Source organism: Papio anubis, unplaced genomic scaffold (genome assembly GCF_008728515.1).
Source record: "Papio anubis isolate 15944 unplaced genomic scaffold, Panubis1.0 scaffold491, whole genome shotgun sequence".
In the NCBI taxonomy this organism is placed as follows: Eukaryota; Metazoa; Chordata; class Mammalia; order Primates; family Cercopithecidae; genus Papio; species Papio anubis.
Window position 1 is genome coordinate 38,636 of NW_022165108.1, and position 23,985 is coordinate 62,620.

At 44.4% G+C, this 23,985-nt stretch overlaps 1 protein-coding gene across 1 annotated transcript in view; it reads left to right on the forward strand.

Annotated features, from left to right (window-relative positions):
- LOC101026702 (supervillin-like) overlaps positions 1-23,932 on the forward strand; it is a gene marked incomplete at its 3' end in the record, with an annotated part of 62,515 nt that extends 38,583 nt beyond the window's left edge. Inside the window, 13 exon segments of the mRNA XM_031662225.1 lie at positions 5,747-5,894; positions 10,052-10,141; positions 10,228-10,313; positions 11,310-11,314; positions 11,930-12,103; positions 14,287-14,459; positions 16,516-16,671; positions 17,995-18,131; positions 18,711-18,755; positions 18,758-18,860; positions 18,989-19,134; positions 20,713-20,888; positions 23,788-23,932. Coding sequence (XP_031518085.1) covers positions 5,747-5,894; positions 10,052-10,141; positions 10,228-10,313; positions 11,310-11,314; positions 11,930-12,103; positions 14,287-14,459; positions 16,516-16,671; positions 17,995-18,131; positions 18,711-18,755; positions 18,758-18,860; positions 18,989-19,134; positions 20,713-20,888; positions 23,788-23,932 — 1,584 coding nt within the window.
- Between the last annotated feature and the right edge of the window lie 53 nt (positions 23,933-23,985).

A 23,985-nucleotide genomic window follows, 5' to 3' on the forward strand; every position in this document is an offset into this window, starting at 1 on the left:
CAAGCTCCACCTCCCGGGTTCACGCCATTCTCCTGCCTCAGCTTCCCGAGTAGCTGGGACTACAGGCACCCGCCACCTCGCCTGGCAATTTTTTTGTATTTTTTAGTAGAGACAGGGTTTCACCGTGTTAGCCAGGATGGTCTCGATCTCCAGTGATCCGCCCATCTCGGCCTCCCAAAGTGCTGGGATTACAGGCTTGAGCCACCGCCCCCGGCCCCATGGTTGAGTTTTAAGAGTTACTTGCATATTTTGGGTAACAGTCCTTTGTCAGACATGTCTTTTGCAAATATTTTCTCCCATTTGTAATTTGTCTTCTCATTCTTTTAACAGTGTCTTTTACAGAAGTTTTTAATTTCAGTGAAGTCCAGCTTGTCAGTTATTTCTTTCTAAGATATTGCCTTTGGTGTTATATCTAAAAACTAATCATCAAACCCAAAATAATATAAATATTCTCCTATGTTATCTTCTAGGAGTGTTACAGTTTTGAATTTTACAGTTAGGTCTTTGTGATCCAGTTTGAGTTAATTTTTGTGAATGGTGGAAGATTTGTATCTAGATTTTTTTTTCACATGTGGATGTCTAGTTATTCCAGCACTCATTTGTTGAAAATAGTATCTTTTCTTCATTCTATTGCTTTTGCTCCTTGTCAAAGATCAGTCGACTATATTACATGAATCAATTATTGAGCACACTATTTCATTGATCTATTTGTCTATCCTTTTACTAGTACCACACAGTCTTGATTACTGAGGCTTTATAGTAAGTCTTGAAGTTGACTGGTGTTGGTCCTCCAACTGTTTTGTTTTTTGTTTTTTGGTTTTTGTTTTTTTGATGTGGAGTCTCGCACTGTCTCCTAGGCTGGAGTGCCGTGGCACGATCTCGGCTCACCTCAAGCTCCGCCTCCCGGGTTCATGCCATTCTCCTGCCTCAGCCTCCCGAGTAGCTGGGATTACAGGCTCCCGCCACCATGCCCGGCTAATTTTTTGTATTTTTAATAGAGACGGGGTTTCACCGTGTTAGCCACGATGGTCTCGATCTCCCGACCTCATGACCCACCCGCCTCGGCCTCCCAAAGTACTGGGATTACAGGCGTGAGTCACCGCGCCCGGCCCCTCCAACTTTTTTCTTCCCCTTCAGTGTTATGTTGGCTATTCTGGCTCTTTTGACTCTCCACGTAAACTTTATGATCAGTTTGTCAATATGTTCAAAATACTTTGCAGGGACTTTGGAATTGCGTTGCATTTATAGATCAAGTTGGGAAAAACTGACATCTTGACAAAATTGAGTCTTCTTATCCACGAACATGGAATGTATCTCCATATATTGTTAAGTTTAAGGGAAAATAACATTTGCCAAATACATTTATGTTTCATCACTTCAAAATTAAAATTTCAAAAAATTCTATATTTTTCTTCTGACCAGTTTTTCCCAGCCAAATGTAACTATTTTACATACCAAGTATGTAGCACTAGCTCATCTGTGTTCTCAGAGGTCAAGTCACTCCTTTTCTTTCCTCCAGCAGTACTGGTGTCTTAATATTTAATAATACAAAGGTTCAGAGAAGAAAACAGAGCATTTACACAGCACACAGGCTCTGTCTAAATGGACTGTTTGTCTCTGTGTCAGGCTTCAGCCTGAATTCTCTTCTTTCTCACATGCCTCAGGACTGTACCAGAATAAGATTTCACTTTATTCCCTTCTTTTCATTTTAGGAGCTGGTAGATGGTGACAGGACTGGAAAACAGTTACTTTGAGATCTGAGCCTAGACCCGTGATCTTCATCTTTTGTTCAGGCTACTTGAGGCTGTATGCAATGATGAGGGACTGAAATTTCTCTTAAGGAAGGTGCAAAGCTAAATTTCTTTCACAGCGTGTAGAAATCGAAATGATGCTAGCGTTTTTGAAAACTGAAAAGTACAACTTTATTACATTGACCATTTTTCTGTTGCTTAATAAGTGCTCTTATAATTTCTTCCTTTACAGTTTAGTTTAACTAGATGTGAATAAGATAAAAATTTAAAAACCAGATCATAGTATTTTCTTCCCATGAAGCTCTCCGGTTGTGGAGTTTTACTCTGAAATCTATCCTAATCCTTATAATACGTCTTAGTTCTACCCTCTCTTGTTGGATCACATCCCTGTGTGAGAAACATTAAGGGAGATTTGCTATGATTTCTCAGTCGATGTATAAAGAGAGAAGCAAACCCATCAGCAACATCACACAACCTAAAAGCATTCATGTTAATTCTGTCTTTGCATAGTTTCCAGCTGTGACCTACCAAGTCTCTGACCATCTCTGAAAGAAGACGGTCCTTTCTACCTGTTTCACTACCTTCTACACACACACACACGCGTGCATACACATACACAAATACTCATTTTCTCCTCCACCCTCTCTCTCTGCCTCTCCCCACCACATTCATGGGATCTATCTTTGAAAGGATAAAGGACAGATGGGGTAGAGATTTCTGTTCAGATTCTTCGCCAATTCTCTTACTATTCCAGTCAACACTCAATGTGTATCAGCTAAACCTGGGAAATGATACAGTACTTATTACTGTACATATGTCCTTCTCTAAACAAGGAAAGAAAAAACTAGAAGGAAAAAAACAAGACAATAATGAAGAAGCTAAAAAAAGGCAAATGGACAAAGATATCCATCTTCTTTGTTTTCACATTTTGAGTTCTAAAATAGAAGAGTTCTAAAATAGAAGAGCAAAGAATTTTTATTAAATTCTTTGGAGTATAAACAACCTATATTATTTACCTCTTTATAGAGCCATGTAAAGTCAGACAGCAGGAACTGGGGAGCTGTAAGCCAACCCTACTAAGTAGCAATGTTAAGTAGAAATTTTTAGAGAAACAAAAATGTTTATGTTTAATACTATCATTTAGCAGAGGGTGAAAATTATTTCTTCTTGACCTATATCTGGCAAAGAAATTGAAGCTTTCAATTTTAAAATGGTCATATCGGCCCGGGGTTCATATCCATCATGTCCATGAAGGGCTCTGGGGGAATCCCAGTGCTTTGAAAAACAAAATTGTTGACTCAAGGCTACTATCTTTCTGAGTCACCATCCATACCCACTACCCCACCCTGGACTGTCGAGATGCCTGAGAGGATTCACCACAGAGTTGGCTAAGTGAATAGTGAATCACCATCGTGATGGCTGGACCTTTGGAGATGCCAATTTTCTTGGCACTTGCTATGTTTCTTGGAAATATTTGAAGCCAAGTGTCATCTTGGTTTGACTAAAATTCACTCCTGAAACTTCATTTTCAAAGAAAACATGTTCTCTTTGTTGAATTTTGATGAGGTCTTTTGGGCAAGTGAACCTCATCGTTTATTTAAAAAGGATACATGATTCAGAGAGTTACTTGGAATTAGGGGTTTCTCGCCAATCATGAGCAGAAAAGTTAGGATTTTTTCAAAAAAATTAGTAAATCTTAATTGTGATAAAATGTTAAACTTATAGAAACATTTCCATTCTAGACAGAGCACTTTCATACCCTCCACCAGAACCACTCATCATTTACATTGGCCCCTTCCTTCACTCTCCCTCCCTTCCTCTCTCCACTCCTCATCCCACTTTCTTGCCTTCTCTTTCTCCATCTCATTTTTCCCACCCCAACCATATGCCAGTAGTTTGGAAACATTGTGCTCCTCTACCATTCAAGATTTGAGTGTGTATTTCCTAAAGTCAAAGATATTTTCTGCCATAACTACAATATGGTGATCAACATGAGGAAGTTAATGTTAATACAATATTTATCTGATCCACATCCGTCTTAAATTGTGTCAATTTCCTCCAATAATGCCCTTTGTAGCCCCCACCCCATCTAGGATTCAAGCCAAGATCATTGGTTGTCATATCTCTTTAAGAAAAGGTTTTTAACCCAATTTAAATTGGCAGGGACCTCAAAATCACTTCTGGCTATGAGGGCCTTATGGAAGAATCCTGTGAAAGAAAGATTCATCACTTAGATGGTGGAGAAGCCCACGTTCATAGCTTAAGCCAAATCTTCCCAGTGCAGACCTGGTTTTGTGCTGCTGGAAATGAAGGGAAGGTGCCTTTCCTCTGTCAACCTCCATCATTCCAGGGCGTTAAAAAATGAACTGTCTCCATCGCCACTCTCTTCCTGTCTCTCCTGAATCAGGAAGTTCTCTCTCTTAAGGGAAGTGGTTTGCCATAGTGAGGAGGAAAGGGATTGGGGAAGAGAATCTCCAGGATGGGCTTCACTCGGGGCTCTCCGAGTCCTCCCCTGTGTCAGCGTGAGGCCTTAGGATCACACCGATCCACGGAAAATGCCAAGGAAAATGCCTTAGAAAGGCAGACCAGCTGGGGGACCTGCTAGAAGATGTTGAGTAGTGCTCAGAAGCAGTTTGAAAGCAGATGCCCTAGCAGCCATCTGGAGGACCTGCTAGAAGAAGGTGCGGAGTGCTCAGATGCAGTTTGACGCTAGTGCAGATGCACTAGCAGCAGTGGCCTTCCTCCAGTCCGAAAGACAGGGAAAGTGAGAAGCCAAAGCCAGGAGGCCATCTCCAGCCCCCAGAGCCCTTTCCAGAGGCGACCTGCAGGTGACAGCCAGGGACATGGCTTCTTCTCTAGAGGGGGCACCTTTCCACTCTTCCTTCCTTGGCATTAGCTCCATAGCCCCTGTGCTTCTCCCCTGCTCTCCACCCAGCCCTGTGCCTCACCATAGTCAGGGGTCTTGTGGTGCTGGGAGAGATGGCTTGAAGGCAGAGGGAAAGCAAACTCTGCAGGCCAGCGTTTGAGGACCTCCTGCCCTGATATCGCCCGCGACCGCCACCTACACTCTTCTCCCCAATACACATCACTCAGTGGCATGAGCCCTGTCCTCTGCCTCCATCCCTGCTCCTCTCCCTCCCTCCTCAGCCCCATCTCCCCATCCCAGGCCTATCCTGAGCCCCTTCTCCTTTCCTGATGCCCTCTGAGTCCTCTGTAGCTTCTTCCCTTTCCTCTCCTGCCACATCGCCAACCTCAAGCCTAATGAGTGTCACCAAAGGCTTGGAAATGGAAGAAGCAGGTATCTCCAGAGACTTTCCAGTTAGAAACTGCTGAAAGCATTTTCAGTAGAAATGTTATTGTGTGTGTAGGTTACGTCTGCAGCATAGTTCATCTTCAATGTCAGATCTCTCACAGCTTAAAGCCACTTCCGTGGGCTCTCCTGGTTGCCTACCTGCCCACAGAACATCATGGCTGCAGGAAAAAGCAAGCAGAGCCCCAGCAAACCTTTTCCTGCCCCTTATTCCTAACCAGCCTCCCTCCTTCCAACTGGGCAAGTTCCTTGCGTGCTCACATGGATAAAGTTTTCTGGATCAATCATGTTCTTTGTGAGTATATAGGGATAAAAATCTCCCAGTTAACAGAGTTTAACTAGATGGGATAAGACAGAGAAACTTTAAAACCAGGGCCCAAAAACAATCTATTTTTAACTGTTTGTGTTTACAAAGGATTGTTTTGGTGCTCCAGTGCCCCAAACCAGTAAGTCACAGGACAAAGGTGTTCATCTAAAGTTTCAGTATCGCCAGTGGTGATCTCCGACCCAACCTGGATGTAAGGAAGCCGAGCCCATTTCAGATAGAACATTTTTGAACATCTTTGGACAATATACTTACTCCTCTTTGTCTACCTGCTTTTTTCACTCATGAAATGCTGCAGGCTGAGATCCACACCGCTGTCATTTCTCTCTCCTGTTTTCTCTTCTGTACGTTTATGAACAGCGGGTCACAGAAAGTCGAGAGAGCCAGATGACGATTGAGGAAAGGAAGCAGCTCATCACTGTGAGAGAGGAGGCCTGGAAGACAAGAGGCAGAGGAGCGGCCAATGACTCCACCCAGTTCACTGTGGCTGGCAGGATGCTGAAGAAAGGTCAGCGTGTGTGTGTGTGTGTGCGCGCACAATGCACACCTGTGAGCACACTCACCCATGGAGGGCATGGTGGTACATGATAACTCAATTTAAAGGAAAAAGCCATGGTCTCTTTAATTTTTTTATTTTTTAATTTATTTTTTATTTTTTTTGAGAGATCGGGTCTTGCCCTGTTGCCTAGGCTGGAGTGCAGTGGCTCAATCATGGCTCACTGCAGCCTCAAACTCATGGGCTCAATCTTCCCACCTCAAACTCAAACTCAAACTCAATCTTCCCGCCTCAGCCTCTCTAGTTGCTGGGACTATAGGTGTGCAACACCATGCCTGGCTTTTTAAAACTTTTTTTTTTTTTTTTTTTTTTGAGATGGACTCTCACTCTGTCACCCAAGCTGGAGTGCAGTGGTGTGATCACAGCTTACTGCAACCTCCGCCTCCTGGGTTCAAGCAATTCTCGGCCTCAACCTCCTGAGTAGCTGGGATTACAGGTGCCCGCCTCCATACCTGGCTAATTTTTGTATTTTTCGTAGACGAGATTTCACCATATTGGCCAGGCAGGTCTTGAACTCCTGACCTCATGATCCACCCGCCTCGGCTTCCCAAAGTGCTAGGATTACAGGCGTGAGCCACCGCGCCTGGCCTTTAAAACTTTTTATGTAGAAATGGGGTGTCACTGTGTTGCCCAGGCTGGTCTCAAACTCCTGGGCTCAAGTGATCCTTCCGCCTCAGTCTCCCAAGTAGCTGGGATTACAGGCATGAGACACCATGCCCAGCCTTCTTTAAAAGTTTTAAACTTACTGACGTCCTGTACATGTTTTTTGGGTAGGGTCTGTGAGATAGTCCTACCGAGTATCTTTTCTTCATAAATAATGTCAGCTTCAATGTAAATGCATATTTCAATTTGTCACTATCTCAAAACTTATCCCTTTGGAATTGAGTGCAATTGTAGGTTTCAAAAGCAATTCAGATCTGCTAGCAAATATTGGTCCTTTCCCAGAATTACTTTTAAATCATTTCCATTTCCTTGTGACCTGGCAACCACATACCCTAAGTCAGCCTTTCACAGTAAAGAAGTTTATCCCCTCTTCCTTTTAGGTTAATTCCTAGGTCCTTCTCCATGAAACCTGATTTCTCTGACTGACCAAGTCAATTCCGGATATGCTTTAATAAGTGTCTAAAAGGTGTCCTCAGTTCCAAGGCAGTGGGGCGTCCCTGCCGCAGTCCTCTGCTGCTGAGCTCTTAGAACTGATTTGATGCCTGTATTCAAACATGTATGAAACTGACTTACATATGAAATGCTTACTAAAGTCACCTGAGAGCTTTGAGTCTTCATAGGAGTGTTTGGGGCTTTATTTCCTATCCTGCAGGAAATTGTTAAAATTTGGGGTCCCTTTGTCACCTATATGCACATACCATCATTTTCTAAGCTATTGTTTAAAAGCAGATTTCCCAACTTAGTGGTAAACATTTTCACATTCACTTCATCTTAACATCTCGTCATCAGCTTTATAGGCTTAGCTTTCCTTTTTCTCAAAACCTTCAGAGAACCACACTTTCATGAATAGGACCTAATTCATTATAGGTACATAATAAATGTCTGCAGAAGGAAAGGAGGGGAAATCCCTGAATTGTAACTAACTCAAATCTTAGCAGGAAATCCCTTCCAGCAGATCTCTTCAACCTCATCTTGGAATTGTGAAAAGATAAGAGAAGATAGTTTACTCTCACATTAAATTATTTGCCAATTTTCTGCATCAGATCACAGAACTGGATAATCGTGTTTAAACTCCTTTAACATGAACCCCAACCCTTCTTTAACAGAAGTACCTCCTTAGGCGCAGAGTGACTAAGTAGAACTGGAGCTGAGAACTTGAATCAGACCTCAGGTTTTCCAACTTCTAGCCCAGACGTTTATCTTAAAGACTTTCTGCTTTGGTTTCTTTTTTCCTCTTCTATCTTAAAAATCCTAATTTATTTGTAAGTGGGTTCTTACTACCAAATGCCACTGCCCTTGTTCACATTGACATAAGAGGATATAGAGTTGCTCTTATGCAGGTTTGGAGAAGGAACAGTTCCCATTTCTCTGTGAATGAGTTCGCTTTCATATTTTCCTGAATATATCAGGGATCTTTATTTAACAGGTGCTATATGGCTCACTCAGGAAATGATCTTCTTATGCTTTATAATTAATGAAAAAACTGTTTCTTATATTTCTAATATTTGCCATCACCTCCTGGGTTATATGTTTCACTTGAGTCATTAGCTCTTTTTGATTTGTAGTGATAAGGCATCCGATTTACATTCACTGTAGAATAACATAACCCCTTACACAACAGCCTGGGTTCCTACCTCCCAGGAACATCAGGCAACCAGGAGTGACCACCTCTCAGTGCGTTGCCAGGAGGCATCCGGGGCCTGACCTTCATTCTCTCATCCCAGAAACCTCTCTTCTCCTGTTAGTCTTATTAGGACTTTCTCCCTTTTTTATATTCCTCAATTCTGTGTAACAGCACTCCACAAGGTTCCTGTGGTATTCTAGGTTTCTTCTGGAAGCCAAGTACTCCAGCCACACCTGGAGTAAGCGAGATGTGACAGTGTTCCCGAAGAGAGTAGGTGACTGGTTGTTGTACCTAGAATTCATTGAAAAGAGCTATGGAGGATCTTTGTTTTAACGTTTTGTAATTTGCATCTCTATGCCCTGAGCCATTCATTGCCTAAGGATCCTTATCTCTAGCTGGGAGAAGAGCTCTTTTGGATAGTGCCACTGCCTGAACCGCCAGCAGGGGGAGCCATGGCAGCGGGGTTTGCCCGGCACCCGCCAGGACAGGGAGGGATTTCTCCCGTTGCTTTGGAAACCAACCGTCAGAGTCAGCCCTGTTTATTATTAGCTGCGGAGTTAACGGCTTCTGTGCTAATGAACTCCTCTGATGTCTCTTAAGCATCCTTCTAGTGAGTGATGGTTTCCCTCCCCACCCTGTGATACCAGATTTTATTTATCTTTATCATCTTTCAATAAAGTTTACTTTCTCATGGATATAAACCCTTTGTAGTTCTGGCAATTGAAACAAATTTTAAAACTTTTATTGATATCATCAATCAAATATATGTATAAAATGAGAAGTACTTCTAGGATGTTACCTAAAACTTGAGTTTTAAACCATTTAATGGTATTTTTTATTAAATTTTTATGCTGTAATACTTCTCCCATTCACAGGAGGAAGGAGCAGAATCATTCATTTGGTTTTCCTTGCGATAGTGATTGGCATATTCTCTGGATGTTGTTCGTCCAGGGATGCATTGTCATCTAAGTGGCAATGTCATCTAAGGATTTCACATTTATTACAAATGAGTGCAGAGAACATTCACATCTCATTTTGGTTTTTGTAAATGCACTAGTTTTCTTTCCAATGCCTTCCACTTAGGTTAGGGAAGCGATACTCATCCTTCTCTTTACTAAGTTTTCTTCTTCCAGCTGGATACTTTCTTCATGCTGGAATTCCTCCCTTTCCCTTTCATATGTCTCTCACCACTTGCCCTTCTAAAGATTCCCCAACCTGCTTCTCAGTAAATATACGAGGAAAAGTATTTCCTGTTTCTGCCCACATGGGAGATGGACAGGACCTTCCAACACGCACAGTCAGTCCAGACCTGCCCTGGTCTGTGGTTTCTTCTGAAAGGTTGGCCCTCCTTGGGTTACTGTCTGTGTAATGTCCCCAAGGCCACTGTCCCTCTCTCCCTTCAGCCTGGAGGAGAGCTTCAGTGCTGAGGGTCACTTGCTGGCGAGTGTGACACAGTTCATTCTGCAGATGGCACCAGTGCACTCTCAGCTGCCCCCGCCACCCCCGGAGGGCCTCAGAACTCACAGCTGCATTTGCCCAAGTTTACATGTCACGAATATGTTTTCCCACGTCTTCAGCATTCATTTTGGAATATCAGCTTGTCAGCCACTACGATCCTTGGAAATAATAAAATCCTGTCTACATTTGCAGTTGGTTGTCCCACAGTCGCCGTACCTGTGAAGTGCGTGTGTGTGTGCCTGCATGTGTGTACATTCTTATATGTTGTGCCGTCTACCCTGGGACTCACAGAGATCCATCAGGGTTCCGGACATTTCCAGAAGTGACCTTGAGATGCTCAGTAGCTCGTCTGTGTGTTCTGCAGGTTTGGCGTCACCCACTGCCATAACCCCAGTAGCCTCACCCATTTGCAGTAAAACAAGAGGCACCACACCCGTTTCCAAACCCCTGGAAGGTAAGTCACCAAGGCCCCGGCCACGCCAAGCCTGAGCAGAAGAGGCCTCAGTGATGCGGTCTCACTGACAGTTTCTGCTCGCCTAGATATCGAAGCCAGACCAGATATGCAGTTGGAATCGGACCTGAAGTTGGACAGGCTGGAAACCTTTCTGAGAAGGCTGAATAACCAAGTTACCTACCAGAAGCCAGAAGGCTTTGCTCTCAGAATCTTTAAATCCTAATTCTGATTGCTTTTCTTCCTCAGCTAAACTGTTTTCTTTCCATTATGGCTTTACTAAGTCATACTGTAATCATTATCTTTGTTGTTATCTTCAAAAAATGAAGTTTTGGTCAAGACTGATTAGACTATCAACCCCTGATTCACTTGATAATGTACTAAATTGGGGGCCCCAATAACACATTTGCTCTTGAATCTAAACTCTTGGGATGCCATCCAATTGGAATTGTGAACTGAGTGATTTTGCTTATAACTCTGAAAGCAGATTATTATATGTCGGCCAAATCAACATGATCTTGGGCCTGGTGAACTTTAAATTGTATGTTATCAGTTTCCAATAAGGTAAAAGCTGACGTTATTTCTTATAATCACAAATGATTTCTAAAAGAAAATTATGGCAAATGAATATTGAAATAAATATTTCAATATAAAAGTCAACAAAATACACAAAATAAAAGCAATATGCAGAAATTGCCTTTTATCTCTTGATTAAAATGTCCAATCCAGGAAACTTACCAAATACTAGGCACTGGGAGCCCCTCCTATTGACAGTGACCACTAAAAGGTTGAAAATAATAAAACCACCACTGAACAGAAATATGAAAGTATAATATAATCACTAAACTAGCTAAGCAAGGAATGCCAATCAGCAAAGCATTTATTACAAATGTGGAACAGTGATGTAGCCATGGGTTAGCAAGCAATGGCCATTGCCAAATCCAGCTGCCCACCTGCTTTTGTTTTTTGTTGTTGTTTGTTTTGTTTGTTTTTTAGAGACAGTGTCTTGCTCTGCCACCCATGCTAGAGTTCAGTGGTCCATCATAGCTCACTGCAGCCTTGAACTCCTGGGCTCAAGCAATCCTCCCACCTCAGCCTCCTGAGTAGCTCCAACTATGGGTGTTCACCACCAAGCCTGGCTAATTTTTTTACTTTTTCTGTTTTTGTAGAGATGGGGTCCCACTATGTTGCTCAGGCTGGTCTTGAATTCCTGGGCTCAAGCAATTCCCCTACCTTGCTCTCCTGAAGTGCTGACACTATAAGCCTGAGCCACCATGCCCAAACCTGTTTTTGTAAATAAAGTTTTATTGAGACACATTCATGCCAATGTGAGCTTTTGCATTATAACAGCAGAACTGAGTAGTTGCAACACAGGCCCCTTGTCGGCCCTCCCCATGCAAAGCCTAAAATGTTTACTGGCTGGCCCTTTTCAGAAGAAGTTTGCTGACCCTTGATGTAGAATGAGGCCGAGGCTGGTTCATCCACCCTCAGCAGAAGCCAGTGCAGGTTCAGAAGCGTTCAGTGGGCTGGTGTATGCAGTAAGGTCAGCCTCCCTCTCTCCCACCATGTTACTGCAGAAGATTTGTTCAGGTGGGAAGTCCTTACGTCAGAGATAGGTCAGAGATTAAGTAAGGGCCTGGGAAGCAACCACAGGACCCTGTATATCACAATCATGTTTCCTCCACTCCAGGAACTTAGGAGGAAATAGAATCTTCAAACTATTGTGAGGCATAATTGGAGTCCTTGTTTTTATAAAACTCTTACGTCATTTGCTTGTTTGTTGATAGTAAGCGGGATGCAAGAAACGGTGCTCACTGTCACTGGCAAATCTGTGGAGGAGGTGATGAAGGCGGATGATGATGAAACCTTTGCCAGATCTTACCACAGCGTGGATTATAATACGCCCACAAGTCCTGTGGAGCTGGACAGGGACTTCGATGTCATTTTCAATCCTTATGCATCCAAGTGAGTTATTTGGGTCTGCATCTTTCCTCCACTGAGAAGGGCTTCCTTCGCCTACACACAGCATATCCACCAGGCTCTTTCCCCATGTGACCTCCTTCTCCTTCTAACTCCATCACAGGGGCGTTAGTATTCTAGAGCCAGGGCACACTGTTGCAGGAGCCAGGGGCACAAAGCCTCCCAGCAGATAAAACATGCAGACGGCAGACCAGATGTGCAGGCAGGCAGACCCGTGCGCCACAGGTGCTTGTCCTGTGCCATAAAGAAAGTGTCAATGGATTTTTCACATAACTTGAATACTGTTTTGCAGTTTTTAGGTTTACATCACTTAGCAGAGTTCAACGCCTGTCTTTCATTTGACTTATTTAATTCTTACTCATAACTTTGCAAAATATTTAGATGAGATGGGCTCAAATTAGTACAGCTCACTAAAAAATCAGTGAGGCATGTTACTTAGCTTCCAATCATTTACAAAATCAATAGATCTGCGGGTTTTCTCAGTGATGACTAAGGGTGTCTCTTCCCACGGGATCATGACTAAACCAACTAGGAAAAGTGATTATGGTATTAGGAGTCCGTCAATTTCAAGTGCCGGAAAAACATCCCAATTCAAACCGACTTCAGTCAAAAAGAAAAATGAGAGGGGTTTACTGGCTCACTGGCTGAACAGTGCGGAGGGGTTTACCAGCTCATTCGCTGAAAAGCGCGGCGGGGTTGACTGGCTCACTCGCTGAACAGTGCGGGTGTGGCCTCGGGTTCTAGCGGCCCCTCAGAACACAGTCTGTGTTGGCTTTGGGCTGGCCTCACTCTCCGTCAGGCAGTGGCCTGGCGGCAGATGGACACCCCAGCTCTGGAGTCACAAGGCTGCCTCCCTGGCCAGCCCAGCACAGGTAGCTTCTCTTCCCAGTAGTCCCAGCAGAAGTTCCACGTTTGATTTTCTTGGCTTCAACTGGAGTCCCGTGTCCATCCCTAAACCAGTCACTGTGGCCAATGGGATGGAAGATGCCGACTGGCTAAAGGCGGGTCTCTGGGTCTCCTCTAGAGCCACGGTGGGGGCGCAGGGAGGTGGTTTCCCCAAAGGAAAATCCAGATGCTATTACAGAAGCAGAGGAGGACAGGCTGGACAGGCTCCACCCACGGCAGTCCACCACGCCCATCGGGTCTTTCCTGCGAAATTGTCAGAGTGACATATACCATTTTCTACAAGCTGCTCCTGATAAATTCATTGCATATTCCGGTTTGCTCAATTTGTTTCAGTTTGCATGTTTTAATTTCCTACCTTAAAAAATGAGCCCTTTGCTATTTTCTACTTCAAAATAGTATTTTGGGTATTTGCATACATAGCTGTTTAACCATTTCTCAATCTTCCGCCCACCCAATGTCACTGTTTAAATTATTGTATATCATAATGTAAACATATATGTATATTACACACTTGACACCATGGTATGTAAAGAGGCCTTTCGGGCACAGAGGCCCGCGCAGCTGGAGGTGGAGAGCGGCAGCGGGAGTCTGTTGGAAGATCGCTTCCCTCGGTCTGCTCACCTCCCTGAGTCTGGTTTTCCACCCCAGAGTTGTGAGAATGTGGGGTGGTCACAGATGGTTGCGGGCCTATTTTATTTCAGATATTCTTCCAAAAAGTGGTTATTTTTCAGAGGGGGGCAGTGAGTTGTGTGGAAGCTAGTCATGGAGAGACAGTAAGGGGACCGAAAGCTATTGCACAGGGAGAAAGTTTAGTCGGAGCGAAGAGGATTACATCAAGGAGCCGTGGTCTGCAAATTCCCGAAGGGCTTGCGGGAGACAGACAAGTAGACATGGGTGTATGATTCCAAAGCGAGAATTAGGACACGTGCATGGGCGCCGTAAGGAGAGGAAAGAGCTTCCTAACTCCCAGAGCTGTCTAGCAGAGCCATGAGCTGCCCGGAAGTACTCCACACCCTTCCAGGCAGAGACCAAGGAGCATGACTGAGTGGAGGCGTCCGGGCGTGGCTGAGATTTGAACTCAGTGGGCTTTCATCCCTCTTCCATCTCCAAGATTCTACAACTCCATATTAGGGGAGTGGCGGTGGGAGGAGGAGTTGCAAGATTTGTAACAAAATCAGGAAATACCCTGTGGAGTCCAAGACCCACAGGTCATCCCGGTGCGGTGTCGCAGACTGGGACCGCGGCTTTGCTTCCATCCGCAGATTGACATCTTCCGTGGCCGAGCACAAGCGCGCAGTTAGGCCAAAGCGCCGGGTTCAGGCCTCCAAAAATCCCTTGAAAATGCTGGCGGCAAGAGAAGATCTCCTTCAGGAATACACCGAGCAGAGATTAAACGTCGCCTTCATGGAGTCAAAGCGGATGAAAGTAGAAAAGAGTGAGTATTTGAACCCCCACCCTGCTTCTGTGCTGGGGAATGGTTTCTTCCGAAGATTTACTCATTGCTTGGTTTTCTGCCTTGTGAAGGCCAATAATGGTGCTCAGAAGACCCTCATGAAGTAAAAAGGAGTAAGTTTGCACGTACATGTGCACGCTTACCTAGACTTTCAAGATTTTTCATGGAAATTCTCACAGTGTGTATCACCTGTTCAACTGGTTAATTCAGATTATCCTGGGGTTCGGTTTTTGTTTTTAAGAGACTGGGGTCTCATCCTGTTTCCCAGGCTCATCTCAAACTCGCTGGCCTCAAACAATCCTCCCACCTTGATCTCCCAAAGTGCTGGGATTACCGGCACGAGCCACCGTGCCTGGTTACAAATTATCCTGTTTTGTTGAGTTTTCTTTCTGGAAGTTAGAAGAGATGGATATTTCTGGGTATGGTAATTCAGCCATTTTCAGCTCTGTAGATCCTGAACACAATCATTCTCCATTTAATCTTATTCAAGAGCAAGTCATTTGATCTCTTATAGTAAAACACCTCAAATCGCTGGAGTTTCTAATCCTAGATTTTTATATTATTAACTAACACATACGCCAGTGCTTTTCAAATTGTTCTTGGTAGGACCCTGAGCTTCTCTGAGTTGGGATGTGGGCTGGAGGGAGCCGGCTAGGGGCAATGAATGCAGGCGAGGAGATGGGCTCCAGACTCTCACTCCCGCTGTAGGCTGAGCCACACTGCTCTCATCTGCCCAATAATGTGGGGTTCCATCATTCTGAAACAATGATTTTCTTGGTTTGAGGTGATAGCATGCATAATCTTGATTTTGGGAATAATCTTGCTATAATTTTCATTTTCCCATAACACTCATAAACCTATTTCCTCATGTTTTTCTTAGAAATATAGTATTTAGATGAAGTGGTTGAGTCTTTTCGTTATAACTGGTTTACTAAGAAAGTATATTTCAGACCACGCATGGTGGCTCATGCCTGTAATCCTAGCACTTCAGAAGGCAGAGGCAGGAGGATCACTTGAGTCCAGGAGTCTGAGAGCAGCCTGAGAAACATAGCAAGACTTCATCTCTACAAAAAATAAAAAAATTAGCCAGATGTGGTGGCACTCACCTGGGGTCCCAGCTACTCAGGAGGCTGAGGTGGGAGGATCACTTAACCCCAGGAGGTCAAGGCTGCAGTGAGCCATGATTGCACCACTGCACTCCAGGCTGGGTGACAGAGCCACACCCTTTCTAAAAAAAAAAAAAGTGTATTTCAAAACCACAACACCATAATGAATTGACAAGTGGTGGTATATGTCTTCAAATCTAATCCCAGTGAAATAAATTTCTGAATTTCTCTCCAGCATATACATTTTTAAAAACAATAAGTTGGAGAAATAAATGTTTGTTGGCACAGATTTTACATATGTTTCCTCTGCCTCCACTTTTGGGGGCCCAGGGGTTGGATTAGTGATGACTGAGCGATCTGCAGATGTTTGCTGTTTTGTACTGAAGACCCGTCTTATAATTACAGTCTTAACTCTAAGAGCCGAAGACCTCAAGATACCATCTGGCTGATCACTTTGTCTTCAGATAAAGATTAGAATCGAATCATCCCTTACAGAGTGTCTATTTTTTTGTTTTCTTTACATATAAAGGCTTTTGGTGAAAACTGTCTAACAGTCATCTGGCATCTGTACATTCGGGCATCTAAAAGTTGTTAGGATTTATAACAGCTTCCAGTGGAATTGCAACAAGTGAATCCAGCTCCTGGTTTTGTACTAAAGTGGCTGGTCCACATCATCACTCAATTCTTGTCCCTCTGCACAGCGCGGTGTGACACTTGTCAACAAGCAGTTTATATTTTCAATGCTGTATTTAATTCTTAACATGGTGGTTAAGCACTGAATTGCACATTTAATCAAATTTGATTACGTTTTCCCTTTCAGGATTAACTTGAAAAGGCAAAGGTATTGAGTCAGTTATGAATAATTTCTAACTGCAAATATTGTCACTGTAACTGAACCTCCTGCGTTGTCTTTCCTTATTCAACCTGCACAGTGTCTTCCAACTCCGGCTTCTCAGAAGTCACCCTGGCGGGTTTAGCCAGTAAAGAAAACTTCAGCAGCGTCAGCCTGCGGAGCGTCAACCTGACGGAACAGAACTCCAACAACAGCGCTGTGCCCTACAAGAGGCTGATGCTGTTGCAGATTAAAGGTATTTCAGAGCAGCCTGGCACGGTGACTCAGGGCCCGTGGTTTCTGTCTGGTCACATAAAGATTCCTGACTGTCTGATTCATCACCTGTGCCGGGAAGGGAACGCACGCTTTTTGAGAACCTACTGTGTGTTCCTTGCTATGCAACCTCCTGTCTCTTAAGCTTCCCCCAATCCCATGACATAGGAAGTATTCTGCCCATCATGGCTTCCAGAGGCAGGAATGTGTCTGGGGTCCCAGCAGCTACTGGGTGGCAGAGCTGGATTCGAATGCAGGTCCCCCCACTCCGGAATCCCAGCTTTTGCTCCTGGTGCCCCATGCCCCACGTGGTGGCCAAACATCCATGCAGTTACCAGAGGTGCCCTGCGTCATCAGAGGGGCTCTCTGCTCCCTGCCCAGTCCTCCCCGAGTCAGTACAGAACCGGGGAGGAAGACACAGCTTGGGGAAGGAATCAAGGGAAGGTGGATGCAGATGAAGCCCACCTGCCTTGCACTCCAGTGCCCTTCCTGTCCGTAGCCAGGGAGATTCCAAAGACTAGCCAGGGAGATTCCTAAGACAAACCAGGGGGGCTCTGGGCCATGAGGAGGGAGACTCGGCTGCCTCCTGGCGGCCACTGTATAGATGAATCTTCAGGATGTGAATGGAGGAAATAGCCTCTCCCTCCAGGAGGGCTTCCCACGTCTTTCTGCATGACCGCTGTCCTATTGTGTGTGTTTAAAAAGACCAGTGACAAGCTCAAATAACCGATCTCTGTCCTGAGTCCTAACCCAGAGACTACACGATCAGTGTAATTGTGGAAAGCTCAAAATCAACAAATATTTAGGAAAAGGTGTTGAAAGCCACAGAAGGTGGTGGCTCCATCCTTCCTGTTGAGAGGCCCCTAGGGTTCATAGTGGAAACTCCCCAGGGGAAGATCTGACCCTTCCTGAAGGCGTGGCTTCCCTTGCCTGGGCCACAGATGTAATTGGGTGCAGGAGGTGGCCAGGGGAGAGGAAGGCCCCCGGAGAAGAGTGAAGGAAGGAAGAGGAGCCTGTGCGCTCATCTCCCTGGAAGGGGGAGCCCTCATTAACCCATACACGTGACACTGATAATGGTCCTGAGAAGCGGGTGACATTTGGGAAAGCACAAACCACAGAAGCAGCCACTAGTGCCATCATGATGCCCTTTCTAAATCCCCCTGCTGCCACCCTGGGCCATGGGCACTCTTATTAGCAGACAAGACTCTTTAGAAGTGAAAGTGTCTGCAGCAGAGATGCTTCCAATGTGGGTGCGTCCTGTCCCCGTTCTGTCTGGAAAGACGGTGATTGTCTGCCTTGTGTTCAGGAAGAAGACACGTGCAGACCAGGCTGGTGGAACCTCGAGCTTCAGCGCTCAACAGTGGGGACTGCTTCCTCCTGCTCTCTCCCCACTGCTGCTTCCTGTGGGTAGGAGAGTTTGCAAACGTCATAGAAAAAGCAAAGGTTGGTACCTGCAAAATAAAAATGCTTTAGCTAACCTCTCCTTTACACACCAGTGAGGTTCTTCCTATGTCAGTCACAAAGCCAAACGCCAGGTGTTGCATTCAAATGAGAAGGGGTAGGTAGGATTTCCTTTTCCTGAATGTCTCTCAAACAAGCGTTCATTACGTGTTTAAATGGAGTGTTTTAGGACTATGACCCATGCCCCAAGTGTTTTAGGGTCCTAAGTTCCTTCTTACTCCTGTAAAGGAAGTGGCCCCTTTAAAATCCTTTACTCCCAGGGAAGTTCATAGACTCCAGTGAATGAGACTGTCATGGGGTAGCTCAAAGGAACATGCTTTTGCCACCATGGCCCTATTGAAGATGGAGAACTGTTACCAAAGAATTGATACTCCCCTGGTCTTAGCTACATTTTCTTGAGGTCATTGAAAATACCCATTAACCAGCATCCACCTATTAATGCATGATCATTAAGGCTTTCTTGCAGGCACACACTGCTTCTCCCTCTGGTTTTGACATGTGCCACTTGTTCCAAAGCAAGTGCTTTTCTACCCAGGTAATTGTATTCCTTTCTTTTCTTAGGCCTCAGAACTTGCAGCTTTATTCAGGACAAGGAGGAAGTTTGATTTGTAGAGCTTACTGAGACTAAGTCCTACCTGCAGCAGTTCAACATACACACTCATGCAGCCAAAGACTTCTGGAAGCTTCTGGGTGGCCAAACCAGTTACCAGTGTAAGACTTTATTGCACTTCAGAGATTGACAAGACTTGAATCTGCTTTCTTCTCCCTTAGCTCATTCTTCTGAACCAGCTATTTTGCAATGTAAAATGTGATGCCCTCCTGTTGTTCTTATCCCCAAGCTGCTGGAGACCCAAAAGAAGATGAACTCTATGAAGCAGCCATAATAGAAACTAACTGCATTTACCGTCTCATGGATGACAAATTTGTTCCTGATAACAACTACTGGGGGGAAATTCCGAAGTGCTCCCTTCTGCAACCCAAAGAGGTACAGTCCATGGGCTCTGCCCTTCAATGAGAAAGCACATTGAAAGCACTCAGCACAAGCTGCCCAATAAATTAGAGAGTAAGTGCCCAATAAAGGTTAGCCAGTGTCAGTACCCATTGTAGAACATTTACAGTTTTTTAAAAGATTTTCTTTCTTTCTTTCTTTTTCTGAGACACAGTCTTGTTCTGTTGCCAGGCTGGAGTGCAGTGGCGAGATTTCAGCTCACTGCAACCTCCGCCTCCCTGCTTCAAGCGATTCTCCTGCCTCAGCCTCCTGAGTAGTTGGGACTACAGGCGCCTGCCACCACGCCCGGCTAATTTTTGTATTTTTGGTAGAGACAGGGTTTCACTATGTTGGCCAGGATGGGCTCGATCTCCTGACCTCGTGATCCACCCGCCTCAGCCTTTCAAAGTGCTGGGATTACAGGTGTGAGCCACTGTGCCCAGGCAGAATATTTGTTATTTCAACCCATTACTGACATCTTAAATGCTAATATGGAATCCAGAATATTGTTCAAAGGTGGCATGGATCATTGAAAGCATCATAGGCAAATGTAAATATTAGCCCTATCTCTTACATTTTGTATAAACATTAACTAGAATATTTTTCAGTCCTTAAGTTTGAGGAATAATAGATGCATATATATATAATTTATGGATTTTTCAATTAATATGCTGTTTTTGTCCTATCACACCAGTAAATATTTATTAATTACATATATTTCCAGTACCATTAAGTATACTAAGTGTTGAGAAAGTGGAAGACACACAGGCCCTTAAGTTTTATTGGGTGGAAGAGTATTAAAAGGAATGTAATCTGGAGCAAGGTTGACTGTGTGATATGTATGGGCATTTACATGGAGGAAAAGTCACAGAAAAAGAAATCATCAGGAATAATTTTCAATAGAAAGTGAAATTGAGCCGAGTTTAGAGTTCAGCAAATTTGAATTGCTGGAAGTGAAGGGAGAAATCATTCTAAGAGAAAGAGTAAAACAAACTGTGAAAATAAGAAATAGCATTACGTTCATGTATTCATTCAGCAAACACTTAGTAATCAATCCCTCCTGTATGTATTACTATGATCTAATCCCTGCCCTTAAGGATCTTGGAATTGTGTACAGGAGAGAAGACACCATTAGACCACAAGTGCCTGGCATATATGAAGTGGCCTCTATGTATATATTAATGAATGAGCACATGAGACGGGGAGGAATCGGGGAGAGAGGGAGGAAGTCGACAGGATGATGTACCTAAAGAACTCTTGTGAATTGCAAGTTGTAAGCAGTTTGAGAGTTCAGAGGAGAGAACATTATCTTGGCCACTTAGGACACTGGGAGGAGGAATCATGCCCCCAGGGCAGAGGCTGGCTTGGTGGGGCAGTGCCAGCTGAGATCTCCTGGCATTTTGTGCGGGGCAGTGCCAGCTGAGATCTCCTGGCGTTTTTGTGTCTGCGTTGGTTGCCCCATTGGGATTTCTGTCTTCCTCCATTTGAGTCGCTGTCAGCAGAGACCCTGTTGCACCTGATTCAACTGTTGCACGTTCTTGAAGTTAACAAATTCTTTTGTGCCATTTCTCCCAGGTACTGGTGTTCGATTTTGGTAGTGAAGTTTACGTATGGCATGGGAAAGAAGTCACATTAGCACAACGAAAAATAGCATTTCAGCTGGCAAAGCACTTATGGAATGGAACCTTTGACTATGAGAACTGTGACATCAATCCCCTGGATCCTGGAGAATGCAATCCGCTTATCCCCAGGTACTCCTGCCACCGCCTGGGGACGGCTCCCCGAGCGAGCTGATTCCCTTCGATCCCTCCGTTCTCACCACAGTCCTCTACTCTCGCTCTTTATAGGGTTCAGTTTTCATAAACGGTTATATGCAGCGGACTGTGAATAGTCACAAAAGGAACCGTTCTTTAACTTTTATCTAACTATTGTGGAAATATGGATGCTGTAGTCTTCTGGAAGAGGTTTGTTACAGTTGATTTCTTGAAGTGAGCAAGAAAAGCTGCCAGTTCCCCTGCGGCGTCCCAGGTGCTGCTGTGGCAGACGAACAGCAATTGTTGAAACAAATGCATGCAGATCTGAAAGGCTTCCCGGTCTGGAATTCAGCCATTGATCTGAAAGTGCAAAAGCAACCTGCCTCCTTCTAATTTCATACCTTCCCAGCATCACCCTCAAATTCCAGGATTTATTTGGCAGCAGACGATGTTTATGTCTTTATACCTTTGGGAAGGGAAGAGGGGGAGAAGATGGTATTAAAATTATGATTGCAATTTTAATATTCCCTGCATGTACTGGACTCTTTAAAGTCATTTTGGCAATTCAATAGAGTATGTGCAAACTCTATGAAAAAAAGAATTCTTACATGCAGAAGATTGTTGTTTTTTCAACTATCAGACCAAAAAAAAGTAGGCTTTTTAACTATGTGTGCCATTACAATAGATTAGAAACCAATGAACCATGAAACAGCGTAGAATATTGGGCATCACACAGTACATTTTAATGTTTTCCATTGAACTGGTCTATGAATTTCAACTTTCCTGCCTAGTTTCCTGCTGTAAAATCCAATTATTGATTTTCTTATTAATTAATGATTGTAGAAACCATTAAAAGGTATGGCAGTGCGATAAGTTTTCAAGTCCCTTTTAAGCAAATGCACTAATGTTTAACATCAGTATGGTAACAACTGTTGTTTTAAGGACTGGAACTACAGCTCAAACGATTTTATTTGGTATAACAAAGGAAAGAAAACCAGGCTAAAGCATAAAATCTGTGTGATGGCCAACTGTATTTAATAATGGCATAATCACAGATCTGGAAGTAGATGACGGAGCTCCTAACCCACTGGTTTTCAACATCTCTGAGACCGAATCACCTGAGGGGCCTTTAAAAAGATGCGTTTGCTCAGCCCAGCCCCAGAGATGTGTTTTCCATTCATGTGAGTTAGAGCTTACGTGTCAATATGTCTCAAAAGCTCCCGGGGATTTTAAGATGCAGCCAGGATTACACACCCAGCCCTTCTTAGCAAATGAGGCTGAAACCACTGAGCCCAGTTCCAGCTGTAAGTCAGGGAAGGGGGGAGAGAGACACACCTGGCTCCTGGCCCAGGTTCGTCCCCTTCACCCTGCAATCTGCCACGTGGCTTGCTCACGACGCTTCAAAACGTAAACGACAGATTCTAAAGCAGAAACCAAGAACCCTTTCAATCATCGTCTTAGCAAGCCTGCAGAGTAGGACTCACATAAGAGACAGGCATTCAGATATTTTCTGATAAAGACCACAGCCTTTCAAGACCGCGTGCATTTTCCATAGGTGCTTATGTTTGGTTCCCAAAGTCCCACAAGAGCACAAGGTGGAAGTGTCTGTGTTCTATGATTTATCCGGCAGCTTTCTTTGAATCAGGCAGCCTTTTTGATGTGCCTCAGCTGTGACATCAGCAGCTGTGGTCTTGACGAAGCAGGAAGCCACTGAGGCAGTAGCACAGCAGGGCAGGAGCAGCAGGGCGGGTTGCTCTAAGGGGTGGCTGCATCCCGGGCCGGATTCACAACCGAAGATGGATGTGGAGGGATGAGATCGTGCATATTATTCCAGGGCTACGCCCTCCACAGCATATTTTCTCAGCTCTACCTTTATCTAAAATACCTGTGTTCTTGGGGACAGTGTAAATTCTGAAATCTTACGGCCACACAAGACCTACAGATGGGGCTGTGCCATTTTCTTTCCTATTCTCTGTGCTCTCCTCGTCTGCTGCCCTGGCCAGTCGCCTAGAAATAAGTGTACAAAAAGGCACTTCATGATCTATGAAAGTGTGTTCATTTTAGTGACGGGAGAATCTCCGTACTCTGGAGAGCTTTGCTGTAACACGACATAAAATAGTAGAGAATTGAGGGAGGAGCTAGGTAGCTTCCCTATGTCTATTAATTAATTGGAGGGAAACTTGGTGAGCATTTGCAGGTGACTGGGCGGTTAAAGTAGACAAGTGAGGTTTCCCCGTGGGTCCTGCCTTTGCCAAAATCCCCACCCAACGTGCCACCCCAGGGCATCCCAAAGACAAGAATTTGCTAGAATGTGGCCCACGCCTGTAGTCCCAGCACTTTGGAAGACTGAGAAGGAAGGATCACTTAAGGCCAGGAGTTCAAGACCAGCCTGGGCAACATACCAAGACTCCTGTCTCACATAAAAAAAAAAAATCAGCCAAGCATGGTGGCACACATCTGCAGTTCCAACTGTTTGCAAGGCTGAAGCAGGAGGATCACTGCAGCCCAGGAGTTCGACACTGCAGGGAACTGTGATTGTGCAATTGCACTTCAACCTGGGCAACAGAGCAAGACCTTATCTCTAAAAAAAAAAAAAAAAAAAAAAAAAAAAAGACTTGCTAGATTGTAAAAAAAGTCTAGTCCTGACATGGTTCATGTCACATTTAGGCACATCAAAAACTCCATGGACACAAAGCTTTGCAAGACTTCAGACTAAAATAACAAAATGTCATTATTTGGTAACATGCAGGAAAATAAACCATTTGTTCTATACTCCACTTACGTGCTTTGAGATTTTTTCCAGTAGCCGCATGTGTTTTAGATTCCTTTGTTTAAGCTTGGCTTAATCTTGGTTCCTTTCCTGTCTGTTCTCCCAACCCCCACCCCCACCCTGCAGAAAAGGACAGGGGCGGCCCGACTGGGCGCTATTTGGGAGACTTACTGAACACAATGAAACAATTTTGTTCAAAGAGAAGTTTCTGGATTGGACAGAACTGAAGAGAGAGAATGAGAAGAACCCCAGGGAACTTGCCCAGCACAAGGTATTCCAGTGACCAAGTCTCAAACCTCAGGGCTTGGTTCGGGTCCCAACAAA